The 14,560-nt window shown below is 41.4% G+C and overlaps 1 protein-coding gene across 1 annotated transcript; it reads right to left on the bottom strand.

Moving 5' to 3' along the window:
* Positions 1–4,736: 4,736 nt before the first annotated feature.
* On the bottom strand, positions 4,737–14,470 carry LOC123754504 (protein ENL). Its single transcript, XM_045736957.2, has 6 exons — positions 14,321–14,470; positions 13,114–13,291; positions 11,241–11,349; positions 10,967–11,090; positions 10,277–10,420; positions 4,737–8,023 (listed from the first exon to the last, which is right to left on the bottom strand). Exons 1-6 carry the CDS (start codon positions 14,330–14,332, stop codon positions 5,870–5,872), a joined length of 2,721 nt encoding a protein of 906 aa, XP_045592913.1. The 5' UTR covers positions 14,333–14,470; the 3' UTR covers positions 4,737–5,869.
* Positions 14,471–14,560: the final 90 nt, after the last annotated feature.

Raw genomic sequence — 14,560 nt, 5'->3', positions numbered from 1 at the left:
GCCCCCCTGCTCCCTCCCTCCCTTGCAGCCCCTCCCCCCCCCCCCTTCCCTGCATTGCATATTCTCATCCCTCTCTTGCAGACCTCCGTACTCTCCCTTCCAGCCCCCTCCCATGCAGACCCCCTTCTCCGTTCCATTTGTACAGTCCCTCCCTCCTCTAGATCTCTTCCTACCATAGAGAACCTCTTCGCGTCGTGGACGAGCCCCTCATCACCTTCTAGACCGACTCTCTAGCTTGTAGACCACTTCCTTTGCTTTCAGACCAACTCCTTTTCTTGTAGACCTCTTCCACCTATTCCCTATCTTAGATACCATCCTCCCCATGTTTGCAGACCCCCTTCTCCCCCTATTTCAGACATTTACAGACCCCTTCTCCCCAACTTCACACATTTACAGACCCCTTCTCCCCTACTTCACACATTTACAGACCCCTTCTCCCCTACTTCAGACATTTACAGACCCCTTCTCCCCTACTTCACACATTTACAGACCCCTTCTCCCCTACTTCAGACATTTACAGACCCCTTCTCCCCTACTTCACACATTTACAGACCCCTTCTCCCCTACTTCACACATTTACAGACCCCTTCTATTCCATGTACACCCTCCCTCCCTCTCTCTCTCCTCCCTTTCATTGTCCATAATAGGTTCTGTGACGTCAATAGATGGTATCTATTCTAATATTTGTTGTACATACGCCATCAATGTTGTTGTTTATACAGTACACTTGTACTTATTGTTCCCCTTCCTGCTTCCTGCGAATATTTGTGTCTGTTTGTGTTCGCGAAACCTGAATGTTTTTGTTGTTTAGGGATGTGGGTTTTTGTACTTTTTGTAAATAGTTACCTCAAGACTTGCATTACGATCCGGATTCACGAAGCAGTTACGCTAGTACTTACGAACGTGTACATCTTTCCTCAATCTTTGACGGCTTTGTTTACATTTATTAAACAATTTACAAGCATTAAAACTTGCCAATCAACTGTTGTTATTGTTATAAACAGCCTCCTGGTGCTTCGGAGCTCATTACCTGTTTAATAATTGTAAAAAATGCCGCCAAAGATTGAGAAAAGATGTACAGGTTCGTAAGTGCTTGCGTAACTGCTTCGTGAATCTTGCTCCTTGACTTGATCTACCTGAGGGTCACTTTCACTAGTGGCCACCACGAGGCCAGGAAGCCGGCGGCTTGTTAAAGGTCACTCCACTGTTCCTGAAGATTTTTTTAATTTTGTTTTTTAATTGAAATAATGTCCATGCAGGCATTTACTGTTTTAGTAGGTCGGTAATTTTATGAGTTTATTAGCCAGTGAGTAAAAAAATATAATATATATATTGTGTTAAAATCTCCATCATTTATCTAGTCGACGTCGCTATTTTCATTTCCCAAGTTTAGGGATCACTGAAAATATATTGAGCCCGTACGATGGGATGGAACCACGGGAGACATCTCCCGTCACGCAGGGTGCAGTCGCACCTCCACAGATCTCCAGTATCAGCTCTTGATACTGGTAATGGCTCAAAAGAGCCACCACTTACGGGCTATTCATGCCCGTGCCACCTTTTGGGTGGCTTAATCTTCATCAATCAATCAACAGTTATTGTGGCCTGGGTTGACGTAGTGGGCGTCGTTGTGGGAGTGGTCTTGACACTAACAGCACCTGACCTCGTGCCTCGGGACCCAGACACCCCACTCCACGTAGCCTAGTATCTCAATTTCAGCACTTAGCCGCAGGCCACAGCCCCGCTCCTGTGCCACGTAAGTCCACTACGGGCTCACCATAGCCCGTGCTACTTGGAACTTTCTGTTCCTAGTAGCTGAATCTTAAACAAGAACAAACAGCTGCACCCACGTCACTATATGAAGGGTCTTTCCCACATCTAGTGTAGTAAATATATAGTGCACTCATCTCTACAGCTAGGCGTGTGTTCTACAGCTGTTCTCCATGCTCTCTACACCAGAGAGCATGGGAGAACACACACACTGGCGTATAAAATATAACATTTATTAACGCAATAGCCACTGTGCATGGGGGAAGAATTTGTAACGTAGGTTTATGTTACGTTGTTGAGTAGATTGGATACACAGTATTTAGTGAGTTTTCATATTTATTTAGTAGTCCTGGATACAGCAGTGTCGTAGACGTTGAGACGGAGCTTGGAGTAGAGCAGAGAGATCTTCTGGTAAGGCCGGAGTCGCGGAGCTCTATGTGGGAGAGCGTGGCGGCTCGATGGGGAATCCTAAGTGACTAAACTTGATGTGGAGCGAGAGCGTTGTTGCTCCATGTGGTCCTAGTCTGCTGTCTGCTGTGTGTCGATTGATTTGATTGATAAAGATTAAGCCAGCCAAGAGGTGGCACGGGCATGAATAGCCCGTAAGTGGTGGCCCTTTTGAGCCATTACCAGTATCAAGAGCTGATACTGGAGATCTGTGGAGGTGCGACTGCACCCTGCGTGACGGGAGATGTCTCCTGCTGTGTCGAAGCTGTAGCGTCTTGGGGTTGATTAGAACTGCCAACGCCGAGTACTACATTGTTGACTGGAAATTGTACTGTCGGCTATTCGATTGATTGATAAAGATTAAGCCAGCCAAGAGGTGGCATAGGCATGAATAGCCCGTAAGTCGGCTATTCACTTTTTGCTTGCTTATATTTGGTGACTACACCTCAGCTTCCTCCAATAGGATAGAAGGATGGAAGATAGATTTATCAGGGGAAAGCGCCAAGCCATTACGACTATATAGCACTGGGAAGGGGTCAGGATTTGGGATGGGACGGGGGGTGGGGGGGGGGGGGAGAGGAATGGTGCATAACCATTTGGACGGTCGGGAATTGAACGCCGATCTGCATGAAGCGAGACCGTCGGTCTACCATCCACTCCAAGTGGTTGGGCGATGGATGGAAGAGCTGTTACCTGTAATTAGAAAAAGGATTTGATTAGTCATAATTAGTGCTAATTAGTTTGTCATTAAGATAATGAGAGATTTGAGCGAGTATAAGGTTCACTCGCTACACATTTCAGTTACTACGTCTCACTGGCAAGGGAAGGAAGGGCATTCTCAGGGAAAACGCCAAGCCATTACGACTATATACCACTGGGAAGGGGTCAGGATAAGGCACGGGAGACATCTCCCGTCACGCAGGGTGCAGTCGCACCTCCACAGATCTCCAGTATTATCTATTGATACTGGTAATGACTCAAAAGGGCCACCACTTACGGGCTATTCATGCCCGTGCCACCTTTTGGGTGGCTTAATCTTCATCAATCAATCAATCAGGATAAGGATTTGGGATGGGACGGGGAAAAGAAATGGTGCCCAACCACTTGGACGGTCGGGGATTGAACACCGACTTGCATGAAGCGAGGAGACCGTCACTCTACCGTCCAGCTCAAATGGTTGGGCGCCTCACTAGTGATAGACTACCAAAAGGACCCAACTAGATCAAACAGGTTATACTTAAGTAGCCTCGCCCACTTCAACACTTGGGGCCTGGTAGCCTGGTGGATAGCACGCAGGACTTGTAATTCTGTGGCGCGGGTTCGATTCCCGCACCAGGCAGAAACAAACGGGCAAAGTTTCTTTCACCCTGAATGCCTCTGTTACCTAGCAGTAAATAGGTACCTGGGAGTTAGTCAGTTGTTACGGGCTGCTTCCTGGGGTGTGTGTGTGTTTGTGTGGTGTGGAGAAATATGTGGGAAAAAAAAAAGTAGTAAACAGTTGAGAGGCAGGCCGAAAGAGCAAAGCTCAACCCCCGCAAACTCAACTAGGTGAATACATCATGGAACATCTGCAAGATCATCACTAACCTGTCTGGCTGGGGCCCTACACCAATCACATGACCTCAGATCACTACCATGATGCCTCAAGTGTACTTGGCAAGGGCACTTCACCAACCTGTAATACTTTGCAGGGTGACCACACTTAAATCCTGGCATTATTTTGGGATATGAATGAATAGTTTGCTCTCATCATGCCTTTTTATTACGTCTTATAGTCTCTTGCAGTTGGAGAAATTTTAATTACTGATTAAGGTTTCATATGGAACTGGGACCATGCCAGTGCTAGTACTAGTTTAAAGGGTACATTTGATTCAGTCGTACGAATAAATAATTATTCTAAGAAAGCATGAATGCTTTCATGCTGACTTTATAGCACTGCCTAAACTGATCCAATAAGAATTTCAGCTTGCATTGTTATTTCAAATTTCAGCAGTACACTTTTTTAATTTCATTTCCAGCTGCAACAAAGGTGTTATTAACAAGATGACTATTCAAAGGTGAAAGTTACAAGTAATAGATCTGATTGAAGCTTCAGACTATTCGCTGCATTTTAAAGTTGTTTCTTCTGTCGGCGAGAACCGTAAAAACTAAAAAGTAGCAATTGTATTTATCAGTATGGGTTATAAGCAGATTCACTGTCATGTTTTCACCCTTGATAGTATATATCGTAAGGTGTCTTTGTCATGTGATAGCCCGGGGTTACCTGCATATTATAGTGCAACCTGTGGGAGATTGACTGATCTCCACCTGCTACATCACGGAAGGTCCTAGTGTCGAGGTTCCAAACCCTCGCTTCTATATAGGCCGCTTAACTACCCTCTGATTAGCAGAGCATGAAAGCCCATACCCCATACCCAGTCCCCTAAACTTCTACAAGGCAATGCCCACTGAATGTTGGGGGTTAAAATTTATTCTAACCAAGAGTTGTTCACAGGAATGCACTCAACAAAAGTATTAAGAAAATGAGAAAATACATTTTATTTATCTTTGATGTGTACAATTGCCACCACAAAGGTTTGGTTTAGTCAACTTCCAACTCTTGCTTCTCTACACACAACAAACATGCACATTTACATACATTCACACAACAAACATGTACACCTACACTTATACAACAAACATGCACACTTATACACATTTACACAACCTTTTGGGTGTCAAACACATTTACACAACCTTCTGGGTGTCACTTAAACACACAGAGCACGCAACACAGAAGCTTACAACAACAATAACAAATCATTGAAAAATAGTTACAATAGAAAGTCATGACATATTCAGCATAAATTATCATACAAATGTACAAAACACAAGGATTAAGGTTAGCCCTTGATGGAAAACACTATAAAAACTCTGAGATTCAAAGGTAATTTCCAAGAATGAGTTAATCAAACAAAACGTCCATTGTCATTGTCGGTCAAAGTAAGATAAATTGCACATTAATCTTGCTACACTAAGGTATCAACAACCACGAACTTCCTCGATTCAGCTCCATATCTTTACAGAACCATAATTGTAAAAATACCGTCAACAGTCAAACAAATTTTTTTAAGGACAATATTTTGGTTGAAACATTGAAAAACAAGATTTTAAAAACAATAATTTTTAAATAATTATCACCAAAAAATTAGGGTCGAACGACCAAAAGAGCATCTGTGTTAAAATAAATATTTTACAGACCGACTGACAGTTTCATAAAAATGTTAAAAACAACCAAACAGCTGCTGGAGGTAAAAGAAACACAAGAGTCATGCAACACTGCCAATGACAGAGAGAGAACATAAATATCTGTATAAGAGGATGTGCTGGGAGAGGGCCGAGATCACAGACTATAGATGGTCCAGTTCACAGATAAATATTAAACCAAATTTCCTGGTGACACTTCCATCGTACAACTCAACGTCTGCAACAGTAGAGACCATTGAGTCAATGCCGCTGCTATCAAGTACTACTCAACATCTGCAGCAATAGAGACCATTGAGTCAATATTGCTGCTATCACTAGGATTTGAACAGCCCAAGGATTTAGAGCAAATATACAAACACTTTTGTCCATGGAAAATGAGATACATAATCCATGGTTTCAATAATCACTATGAGAAGCATCCCTGGAGTTGCTTCACCACTTGAGCATCAAGAGAGCACAGATCAAAGTTGAAATGAGCATGAGTGAGCTGGAAGCTGCTATGTTCTGCTATGATATCAACTACTTGCTGTAGCTGGTGTCGATCAACAGAGTTCATGATCTTGTGTTGTAGCTCAACCAGTTCTTTAAGGTACTCAGGCGTTAATCGAGATGCTACTGGTTGCTCCTCTTTCACCCCCTTCATGTCCTCCTGTTTGATTTCTTCTTTTATTGGTTTTAAAGTCTCTTTTGGTGAGGCTACTGGAAGGCTTGTGGTGGTAGGGTTGGCATCTTGCTGTGTGCGTCGTTTCTTCTTCTCTCTCTGGGGAGGTCTTCGTGCAATTGTCTCTCTTTTGACACTAACTCGTGAATTATCTTTAACAGGAGGTGCTTCATCATCACTAGACAAAATTGGTTCCTTAACAATCTGCCGAGGTGTTGTTGATACCTGTTGGCCAGCTGCTATATGAGAAGATCGACTGGTATCAGAGGGGGACCGAAGGGGTACCTTTACTGGCCCTTTACATTCATCACCCACTCGTTCCTCACTCTCACTGGAAGAGCTACTAACGTCTTTCATCATAATACTCAGAGGGTGATTTGTTGCTCTGGAATCTGCCCCAGCTGCAAGTGGTGGTCGTGGAGGCCCGGTTCGTGTTACAGGAACCTGAGACTGAATCTCTGCTACTGACGTATGTGATGGTGAACTTCCACTGGAACTGCTGCTAGGTGAAGCAGTTGGTGACCTGGAAGCTGATCTTGACTTGGATCTGGCAGGGGAGCTGGATTGTGACCTACTACCAGACACTGACACTGATCGTGATCTAGATTTTGATCGTGATCTAGAAGGTGATCTGGACCGAGAAGGTGATCTAGAAGGTGACCTAGATTTAGACCTTGATACAGATGGTGATCTCGAAACTGATCTTCGAGATCCGGAGCTTGATCTGGAATGAGATCGAGATTTTGAACGTACAGGTGATCGAGACCTCGACGCAGAGCGTGATGGGCATGGTGATTCTCTGCCTACCGATGCTGGTGATGGAGGGCTTCTTGACCGTGAAGATTTTGAAGAAGAGCGGGAACATGGAGGCGAAGGAGATCTGGAAACAGAAACTGTGGGTGAACGGCTTCGTGATGTAGATTTTGAAGAAGATCTGGATCTTACAGGTGCAGGTGTAGGAACAGGCACAGGTTTTTCCTTTATCTTCTTCTCCTTGACTGCAACCTGAGGAGTGACAGCTATAGGCTCTTCCTTAATAGTTTCCTTATGCACAATCTTCTTTGCTTTGTGTTCTACCTTAGCTCTCTCCTTGGTGGGACTTCTGTCTCCACTTTTCACAGGCACCACCTCTTTTAAAACAGGTGCAACCATTTTTGTAGAGCTTTCAGCCTTGACAACCACTTTATCAGCAGGTTTCTCTCTCTCGGCTTCTGCAGATGGTGTCTCCTCCTTGTCTCTTCTTTTTTCTTTGTCTTTCTTTTTGTCCTTTTTCTTTTCTTTTATTTCTTCTACAGGCTTCTCTACTATTTTTGTACTTTCTGGTTCACATTTTTTCCTTTTTGCACTAGAGTCTGATTTTATACTACTGGTGGGTGAGAGTGATCGCTTAGATGCCGGAGATAATGACCGTTTAGAGGCTGGAGATGATGAGCGTTTTGATGAAGGGGATACTGAACGTTTTGACGATGGGGAAGAGGTTCGTTTAGTCGTCTCCTTTTCCCTCTGCTTCTTACAGTCTTTATCTCTGTCTTTATCCTTTTTGTGTTTGTCTCTATCCTTATCTCTATCTCTTTTATGCTTGTCTTTGTGACTCTTTTCCTTCACTTTATCACGTTTCTCTTCTTTCACTTCGGAAGAGGTGGGGGGAGGGGGCACGCTCGTAGCATTGGAGGAAGAACTTTTCTCACTCTTGTGTTTGTCCTTTGGTTTTTTATCACTGGATTTAGATGCAGGAGTTTTGTCTTTGTACTTCTCAGTAACTTTATCAGGCACTTTTTCCTTCTCCTTGGGAGGTTTCTCCTTACTGGTCTTCTTCTGATCCGTCACTTTCTTTATGGGCTCACCAAACAAGGCAGAGAACTGGTCAGACACTTTGGATTCCGGTTTTGCCTTAGGCTCCTGAAAAAAAAAAATAGTGTTAATTATCTTCCTTACAATTTATTAAATGATAATAGTACAGAGATAGTCACTGATGCACCTGCAATTCTTGCTATATCAAAGAAAAATTCAGCTCATATATAAAATTGAGCACCTTTGGTTACAAAGCACAACTTGTTCTAATAACTCAACCCAAACATATGAAAGGAAAGACCATCCTAGACTTTTGTAAAGCCACAGACGACTGGATAAAGATCCAGGATGGACCGAAAAGGTCTCTCTTACATTTCATTTGTTGGTTAGGTTATTATTTCTCAGCTGCGTTACTCTGACTTATTCTCTGCACATCTTGATCTGCATTTATTAATAAACTTCATTTGACAATTAAATCCCGAGTAATGAACAGCAAAGTTATACTTGACTTGCATACTAGAATAAGTCACTTCTCATCTTGAACAACTGCTTCATTATCTATCCCTAGTCTTGACCAGTTACCTCATGATCTACTCCTCATCTTGAATAGCTACCTGATGAGTTACTCCTTGTTTTCATCATCTACCCTGTATCTTTAACAGCTATCTCATGATCTACCCTACATATTTAACCCTTAAACTGCGCAAAACCTTATATGATGTGTGACACTGAACTCAGTTTTTTAAATTTTCTGAAACTCTTTCAAATGTTTTGTGAATAATCTACTAGGCAAATATTCCAACTTTGTCTAAATGCTACCGGTGTAACTTGAAAAACAAGAAAATAAAAAATAATTATAAATTGAATATTGAAAACTTCAGATTTTGAAATCAGCTGCAAAAATATAAAAATATCACCAACTGTTCATTTGGTGTTATTATGCTCGCAGAATAGCATATGATCTTCATTTTAGAACATAGGTTTTCAGAACAGTATAGTTTACTGAAAAAAAATTGTCAATATGGCATTTGAAATACAGTATGCGCAAATTTAGACAACAAAAATTTATAACTCCAAACGTTTAGGGTTTATGAAAAATCAATTCAATAGGGATTGTAGAACAGACAGCTGTGCACACTATATGTAAAAATGGTGAGAATTGGTCAGAAACTAGATTTTTGGATACTAAGTTGAAATTCTAGTTATAAATATAATTGAAGTTGAAGTTATCGACAATGAATAAGGCAGTTCTAATTCATAAATTTCGTTGTATCTTGTAATAAACATTGTTTGGTATTCGCACTCAACTATGTGAAAGTTGTAGGTCAATGTGTGTAGAAATGAAGTCAAGATAAGCAGTCTCCGTGGTGTAGTGGTAAGACACTCACCTGGCGTTCCGCGAGCGCTATGTCATGGGTTCGTATCCTGGCCGGGGAGGATTTACTGGGCGCAATTCCTTAACTGTAGCCTCTGTTTAACGCAACAGTAAAATGTGTACTTGGATGAAAAAACGATTCTTCGCGGCAGGGGATCGTATTCCAGGGACCATAGGATTAAGGACTTGCCCGAAACGCTACGCGTATTAGTGGCTGTACAAGAATGTAACAACTCTTGTATATATCTCAAAAAAAAAAAAAAAAAAAAAAAAAAAAAAAATACAGTATAGGGATAATTATAATTACTGTATAATGATTTAGGGTATACTTTATATAAGTAAAAAAGCCCTAATCTAGTCCCTAATCATCAAAACAACCTAAAGAAACAAGGAAAATAGAGTTTGAAATCTGAGAAAACATAAACCCAAAAAATTCAGTCCCAAGTTCTGAGAGTTGTAACTGATTTATTTGTTGACCAATTTAATTCTGGCTTCACATAGTTAGGGATGAGTATGCATGCTATAGAGGCACCAGCTCTATATCCACTATGTGGACACTTCTTACTACTATTCTTTTTTGTGCGTCGGACAGGTGCTTGCATCTCTTTATTATTGCACTATCCATCAGTTCCAGTTAATAGAAGCTGTTCCCTTTATCAACAAAATGTTCTTTTTTTTTTTTTAAATATTCGTCTAAAATAAATTTCTGAAAATATTTTGATGAAAGTTTCACGAAGCTGAAGCCAATAAGTTGGAGATTTGTTTAACATTTTTAAGTAATTTTTACATAATTCGAATATTTTTCAAATTTTACCTACTTCAATGTCACACATCATATGGCGTTTTGTGCAGTTTAAGGGTTAACAGCTACCTCATGATCTACCCTGTGCCTTTAACAACTACCATCTCATGATCTACCCCACATATTCAACAGATACCTCACACTCTACCCCGCATCTTCAACCGGTGCATTTTCAAATGCTTACTCTAATAATTTGATGCTTGTGCTTCTTGGCTGTCTCCGGTTGGTGTTGAACGGCAGCGTGCGGCTTGATCTTGGCTCCGCTCGAGGGTCGGGAGACAGCAGTCTTATCCCCCTGACTACTGTCCTCTTGGCCCGTAACAATAATCTGTAAGATGTAAAAGCACAGAGGTGAGATCTGTAAGGTTACAGAGGTGAGATCCGTAAGATTACTGAGGTGAGATCTGTACAATGAAAGCTTACGGAGGTGAGATTTGTAAGATGTAAGTTTACAGAGGTGAAATCTGTACAATGTAAGCTTACGGAGGTGAGATTTGTAAGATGTAAGTTTACAGAGGTGAGATCAAAGTGGCCAGATTCTGATTTGACTGTAATGGACATACATAAACTTCCCGTCAACTAACGCGTCCCGTTTTTAATGGAATTGACCAATCTGTTAATAATACAATCAATTGGAGCCGTGATGAGGATTCGAACCTATGTATTGGGTATTCCCAGAGGCACGCTCATCTGTGGATTTTCTTATTGATTTATCATGATAATATGATTTCTCTGTGTCCTATGCATCCCCCTAGATAGGTTAGGAGAGTTGCTTGAGTTAATACATTTCTGGTTAATGGAACAATGGCTTCCTGTCTCCAACAAAACAAATTATTATGTACATGGAAAGTAAAAAAAAAAAAAAGTGTCTTACCCCACCACCCTGTAACAGCTTTTTCCTAAAGTCATCTGAAGGTTTAAGAAATGTGAGCTTCTCATTTCGTTTGTGGTTGATGGGAGGACATTCGACGTGTTGCAGGAATAGGTCATACTCAAACCTGTAATATATACAAGATACTATTACTTAACACTGACCATAAAAGTGTGCTTTAACTTAACAAACAGTATTATATGGTGAACAGAGCCAATAACACTCAGTTACAATTCTTTAAAACCCTTTCTATCACTGACAACAACATTGGACTTACTGGGCTTTACGAGTATCTTCGGCACTATTGGTTTTAAAGTAGATTTCAATGGGAAGATTGAAGCTGCCGTACCCTTTCTCGCATACTTTATATGGCGGGAACTTTACGACTGGAAATATTGAAAACATTAGTGAATACAGCTTGGAAAAGCTTCATATTTGAGAACAAATTCATACATTCACTTTCTAAAACAGGCTGTTAAAAAAATTGTATTGTATTTCACTGTACTACAGCATTGAAGGAAATACTATACTGTATAGTCAATACTTCATATTTCTAAATGCTTAATTTGAAGACAAAAACATCTATAATGATATTTATTTTAACTGGCCAAACTCAGAACAATCTTAATGGTGCTGAAAATTTAAACTATTTAAAAAATAGTGTTGAAAATTTATCAGTAGGCCTATTCAAAGACTTTTATATTCTCAGCAGAAATACTGCAACTAACAGTAAGAATATATTTTTCTATAATACTGTACTGTATATTGGAACTTTTATAAATTAAATTTAATTATACAGTGTATGTGGCATATGATCAGTAATGATTCCAGATTCTTACATTATACAGCCCACTACATGTACACCGTGTACAGCCCACTACATGTACACCGTGTACAGCCCACTACATGTACACCATGTACAGGCCACTACATGTACACCATGTACAGCCACTACATGTACACCATGTACAGCCCACTACATGTACACCGTGTACAGCCCACTACATGTACACCATGTACAGGCCACTACATGTACACCATGTACAGCCCACTACATGTACACCATGTACAGCCCACTACATGTACACCATGTACAGCCCACTACATGTACACCGTGTACAGCCCACTACATGTACACCATGTACAGGCCACTACATGTACACCGTGTACAGCCCACTACATGTACACCATGTACAGCCCACTACATGTACACCATGTACAGCCCACTACATGTACACCATGTACAGCCCACTACATGTACACCATGTACAGCCCACTACATGTACACCATGTACAGGCCACTACATGTACACCATGTACAGCCCACTACATGTACATGTACACCATGTACAGCCCACTACATGTACACCATGTACAGCCCACTACATGTACACCATGTACAGGCCACTACATGTACACCATGTACAGCCCACTACATGTACACCATGTACAGCCCACTACATGTACACCATGTACAGGCCACTACATGTACACCATGTACAGCCCACTACATGTACACCATGTACAGGCCACTACATGTACACCATGTACAGCCCACTACATGTACACCATGTACAGGCCACTACATGTACACCATGTACAGCCCACTACATGTACACCATGTACAGGCCACTACATGTACACCATGTACAGCCCACTACATGTACACCATGTACAGCTCACAACACATACACCATATAAAGCCCATTACATGTACAGCCTACTACAGTTACACCACACAGCCTACTACACTTATACCATGTACTGTACAGCCTACTACAGTTACACCACACAGCCTACTACACTTATACCATGTACTGTACAGCCTACTACAGTTACACCACACACAGCCTACTACACTTATACCATGTACTGTACAGCGTACTACAGTTACACCACACAGCCTACTACACTTATACCATGTACTGTACAGCCTACTACATTTGTACCATATACTGTACAGCCTACCAAACTTGTACCATATACTGTACAGCCTACTACAGTTACACCACACAGCCTACTACACCTTCACAATATACAACTCACAACACTTTTCAGCTTCCATACTGTCCCTTCTATCATCCAAAATAACTGAATACATGTAACCCAATTTCATCCTATATAAACTTTATATTTACTTATTTACAGACCTCTTTTAGGCTTTGAAAAACTCTTATGAAGAGTAAATACAATCTTTTCGATAAATGCATCAATACGAGACCCGTTGGTCCCGTGGACGAACACCTCCCAGTCGTGTGTGAACACTTCATTTCCTCGCTGCTGCCGCACAGTTGCCCGGTGACCCAGTTCGAGCGTCACTACAACATTCTGAAAATATAATTCGTTCTAAAGAATAACAGTCCATTGTAGTTGTGTAGGACCATGAATTTTGGAAAAATTCAATGCTAACAATGCTAACATTTCGTCTCTGGTAAATACTGGGTAAATACTATAGTTTGGAAACCGGATTGTTGATTTATGGAACAGGTAAGGTAATTATCAGGAGAGAGCACTAAGCCATTTAAACTATATAGCACTTGACTGGTTACCGGGGTAACATAATAGACATGGAATCGATGGAATGTTTCAAGCATAGGTTAGACATATATATATATATGAATAAGTTGGGTGGATATAAGTAGTAGCTGCCTTATATGGGTCAATAGACCTTCTGCAGTTTCCTTAATTCTATGTTCTTAGGTATTATCAACTGGTGTTAGCCTAGCTGTGTATTTAAGTATAGTAATGATTACAATAAAGAGATTTGATGAATATCATTGATGGTTTTGGAACCAAGCATTTCTAATGTGTTGGTTTAATATTCACATAACTTGATTTTTCTTTTTAAATTATTTATTTATTTATTTATATACAAGAAGGTACATTGGGTTAGAGAGAATACATAGCATAGTATTTACAATCTTGTAAAGCCACTAGTACGCGCAGCATTTCGGGCAGCTAATTAAACACCAAACCTTCTACAACTTGATGCCCACCACACACACCTGCATAATCCCAACTTACAGCTATTCAATGTCACCAAGACAACTTAATTTAATAACACACGTCCCACAAAACACATCATGACAGCAAGAGAGGTAGAGTTCACAGCTAGTTAAAACCACGAGAGAGGAATTTCAAATTCCTCTCCCCACTCTGCAGCTGCACAACGAGTCCAAGACAACTTGGTTTAACTACAATCATCCCACAAAAGACATGATTACAGCAGGACAACCAGAGAGTTCACTGCTGGGAGGCCCTCTGACATACTAGTCTCGCCCCTCTTCAGGCTCTCAAAACCCGTCTCCTCCTCCTCACAGCCACCTTCCGCGGCTCCGCCACCCACACACGGCTTACCTTGGATGACATGACGAGCCGCTGGTGGCGCTCAACATGCAGGTAGTGATGCAAACGAACTGGGATGAGTTTAGCACCGCAATCGATCTCCTGCGGCCGACAACTGCCTCCCGGAGGGTCGGAGCCTTCGGTCCGGCTCACGACCCGGCGCTCACCTCACTTAACTAACCCCAAAATAACCTTAAATTTTCAAGAAAACTAATAAATTAGCTCTTTACCTAATATATTTTAAACAAACAT

Source organism: Procambarus clarkii, chromosome 18 (assembly GCF_040958095.1).
Source record: "Procambarus clarkii isolate CNS0578487 chromosome 18, FALCON_Pclarkii_2.0, whole genome shotgun sequence".
In the NCBI taxonomy this organism is placed as follows: domain Eukaryota; kingdom Metazoa; phylum Arthropoda; class Malacostraca; order Decapoda; family Cambaridae; genus Procambarus; species Procambarus clarkii.
This window is presented reverse-complemented; position numbering and strand designations above follow the sequence as displayed.

Excerpts from the sequence above, each read along its gene's own strand:
- LOC123754504 (XM_045736957.2), bottom strand. Across the intron at positions 11,350-13,113 it reads TTTTTCAAAGCCTAAAAGAG|TCGTAAAGTTCCCGCCATAT; the intron begins GTCTGTAAATAA and ends CAATATTTCCAG. Across the intron at positions 10,421-10,966 it reads AGCTGTTACAGGGTGGTGGG|ATTATTGTTACGGGCCAAGA; the intron begins GTAAGACACTTT and ends TACATCTTACAG.